This window comes from Acyrthosiphon pisum, chromosome X (assembly GCF_005508785.2).
Source record: "Acyrthosiphon pisum isolate AL4f chromosome X, pea_aphid_22Mar2018_4r6ur, whole genome shotgun sequence".
Taxonomy (NCBI): domain Eukaryota; kingdom Metazoa; phylum Arthropoda; class Insecta; order Hemiptera; family Aphididae; genus Acyrthosiphon; species Acyrthosiphon pisum.
Genome location: NC_042493.1, coordinates 39,206,342 through 39,210,255, shown reverse-complemented (window position 1 = coordinate 39,210,255; position 3,914 = coordinate 39,206,342). Strand labels below are relative to the sequence as shown.

The following is a 3,914-nucleotide window of genomic DNA, read 5'->3' as shown; positions in this document are numbered from 1 at the left end:
CAAAAAATAGTGAATTCCACCTTGTTATAATAGCTACCGGAAATTTGCAGTTACATATATCAACAATTTTGTCTGATGCAACAGAACTCCTACTAACTAAAGTCCAGAAAGAATATAATTTTTAAAATACAGGCTTAGACATTTGTTTGTAAGATTGGTCTACAATTCTATTTAGATCAGTAATCGCAATTAAACTCAAAGTATGAGCTGCACATGTTAGATGATCTGGTAACCAAATTTCGTCGTCATTATCAGAAGAATTAATTTAATTTGAATTTGAAAGTATTATCGACAATTCAGTAACATCAACATTTGCACTAGTATCATCAACCTCCAAATTATTTTCTTCACTATTTGATTCATCATTAACACTACAAAACCAGTTATTTATTACATCATTTGAGTTGGAGGAATTTGCTTGTGGCTGAATTGAAAATGTCCTAAATGCTTTACCAAAATTTGATGCATTATCGGTCACACAATGAGAAATTTTAGAATTATTGATGTTGAATATTTTTGTAATTTTATTTATAACTTCAGCAATATTCAAATATGTGTGACTACCTTTAATACGCTTACAACGCAAAGCATACGAGTGCCTACTAGAATCTTTTTCATTAATAAAATTACATGTCATGCCTTAATAGCTTTTATTATTGCATGGCCATATGTCAGCTGTTGTACAGATAAATGATTGCTCTGAAATATACTGTGTCAACATTGTAACATAGGCGAACATAGGACATGTACCTCAATTTTAATTCTTTGCTCATAACTTTAGAGTCTGGAAGAAAAGAAGTGTCTGATATATATTCCACTTCATACACACATTTCTTGAATCTTCTAATATTTGGTCATATTGATTCCGCAACTTTTCTATAATTAAAATAGCACTTTCTAATTGTGTTGATGCTCTTTGTAAGCTTAAATTTACTGATTGCATACTCTTTGAGGCCACTTGTAAAGATTTTAAAATGGGTTTCCATATACATAGGATAATTACAAATTCAGCATTTTCCATTTTTTTTTTTAAAGTTGTAGCCATATTTATTTCATCTTTTTTGGAACTTGAAAGCTGGATATTAGAAAGAGCTTTCAAAACATCAACAAACCTATGTTTTAATGAAAATAAAGCATTATGTCTTGCTTCCCACCGAGTAGGACACACTTTTTTTAAAGTTATTTTATTTATTTTCATCCCGTACTCTTCACCAAAGACTAGCTGAGCCCATCTTGGTGAACTTGAGCTAAAAAAATTATAAATGTCTTGCACACTATCAAAAAATGATTGTATTTTCCTTGAACTTTTAGCAGCATCACATAAAACTAAATTTATATTATGGGAACAGCAATGAACAAACGTAGCGTTGGGCACAATATCACAAATTCGTTTTTGAACACCTGTTATTGAACCACTCATCACTGCTGCCCCATCGTACCCTTGACCCCGACATTTCATAATATTTAAATCCAATTTCATTAAAGTTTTTTGTAAAAGTTCCACATAATTTGCTGCACTATGATGGGATAGTAAATAAAAACCAAGAAATGACTCTTTAATTTGTATTTGTTTCTTTTCAAAATCTAATGTGGTATAACGAATTACAAGACTAACTTGGTCTTGTTTGGTTATGTCTTGAGTAGAGTCTAATATAACAGAAAAAAAACTACTAGATCGTATATTATTACAAATTAAATGACGTAACTCTGTAGATAAAATGTCTAACAACTCATTCTGAACAGACCAACTTAGATACTTAATTTTTTGATTTTCGTCATGTAAAATACTATTTAGAATAGGATCAAACTCTGCGAGTAATCGAACTGTTCTTAAAAAGTTTCCTTCGGTGGCATTCTTGATTTTAAGGCTTCCTTCATTTCCTCTTAAAGCACAATTTCCTGCTGTTATGGAAAGTATAATTTTTATCAACCTTTTCAATACATTCCTCCATTTCATTGCTTCGTCAGTATATTGTTTTTCTAAACTAGCGTCAATGGTTTCATTTTTAATCCAAATGGACCGAACTTTGGCAGCATCCATGACTTCATGACTCCTTGAAAGATGGATATAATAAAATACATTTAGGGGCTCTAAGTACTTTATGAACTGATTTGAAAAGTGTGATATCTTTTGCCCTGGGACATAAAAATCCTGATAGCTGCGGTATCTACTGACGAGGTATAACACATTTACACACTATAACTATCTCCAAAAACCACCTTACTTTGAGGAGCAATATCTCATCAACGGATTAACGAAAAATGAAAATTTGAACGTAATAATTAATGAAAAAAATAGTTTTATTCAAAAATGAAATTTTAAGTATAGGTTGTCATTTGAAAATCAAAAATTGATAGTGGTTTACCTAATAAATATAAGGGTGAAAAATATAAAAAAAATATACAATTCTAGAACAGCGTAAAACTACAATTTTGAAAAAAAAGTCAATACTTTTTCAAATAATGAGTGTTGTTTAATAAAAGAATCACCCTGTATACATATTTTTATTTTTATTTAGGCAGTGTTTATTCATTTAACAAATATCTAGTGGATAGAAGTGTCTTCAAAAGGTTTATGATTGAACTTCAACACTTTGCCGTATCTTTCTGACGGTGTATTGTAGCTAGATATTTTTGTAAGTTTATTTTTATAAATGCTTTGTTATTTATGTAAATTTAATGCTGATAATTGGAAATCTTTAGTTTATCATTTTAAAATTTTTCATTTACTTAAAACAGATATTAATTATACATGTTGTGAAGGGACTTTTACACAATCTTTTCTATGCTTAGCTTCATTTAAACGACATATACTACATAAACATTTCCCTAAAAACATCCGATCAAATAATTAACCACAAGACCAATCATGTTTCAATTCTTCGTTACTACCACAAAATATTGAAAACTTAATTTATGATAATGTTTCAACTGATAATTTAACTAATAATCCATTTGATATTGATCTAGTTAGTCAATTTCTGTATAAATCTGCAATAGAATTTGTTGTAAACTTTCATAATAATAATAATTTTACTAGAGCAGATATTACCAATATTCAAACTGGTATATTAAATAAAATAATTAAACCAATTGTATCCATGTTGAAGAATGTAGTAGATGAAGAAATTAAAGAACCAATTAAGGTTGCTAAATTTCATAGAATTGCTTCTGTTATTGAAAATCCTTTTTTATACTGTAACACTGAGTATCGCTTAGTAAATTGGCTTATAAAGTATGAATTGTTATTTAAAATAAATCAATTTATCGTTAATAATGAAATCTGCCCTGTACTGGTGAATCTGTCTATAATTAAAAATCACCAAAGGTGTTCTCTTACCTTTACAGTTTCAGTTAAAAAAATTCTTCGAAAATGGAGATAATTTTAAAGAACAGTATACCTACTCGATTAAATTACTATAAAAACAATCAAAGTACTTCTATTGAACATTTTGTTCAAGGAAGTCTTTGGCAACAAAAAGTTTCTCTGTTTTCTAATGAAAAAATAATATTTCCATTTTTTTTATACATGGATGAATTTTAAATAAATAATCCCTTAGGCTCACATGCTACATTTCAATCTATTTCAGCTTTATATTATAGTTTTCCATCATCTGAAAACAATTTAAAATTATCAACTATATTTTTAGCTGCACTAGTAAAACATATTGATATTAAATCATTTGGTGATGATAAATGTTTACAAAGTCTAGTAAACGAAATAAATATACTTGAAAATGAAGGGATAGATATTAAAACTCAAGATGGTGATTTTCATGTTCATTTTGTTCTTGGTTAAGAACTATTTCTTGGAGATAATTTGGGTCCAGTGCTGCCAAATGGTACGATCTTGATGGGGAAATACGATAATTTAGAGACAAGTACGATCCCCCACCAAACCCTTAAATAATACG

At 28.9% G+C, this 3,914-nt stretch overlaps 1 protein-coding gene across 1 annotated transcript; it reads right to left on the bottom strand.

Moving 5' to 3' along the window:
- Positions 1–265: 265 nt before the first annotated feature.
- On the bottom strand, positions 266–2,041 carry LOC103311609 (zinc finger MYM-type protein 1-like). The gene is made up of 3 exons (XM_008191282.1): positions 1,750–2,041; positions 830–1,647; positions 266–424 (listed from the first exon to the last, which is right to left on the bottom strand). The coding sequence occupies exons 1-3, from the start codon at positions 2,039–2,041 to the stop codon at positions 266–268; spliced, it is 1,269 nt and encodes a 422-aa protein (XP_008189504.1).
- Positions 2,042–3,914: the final 1,873 nt, after the last annotated feature.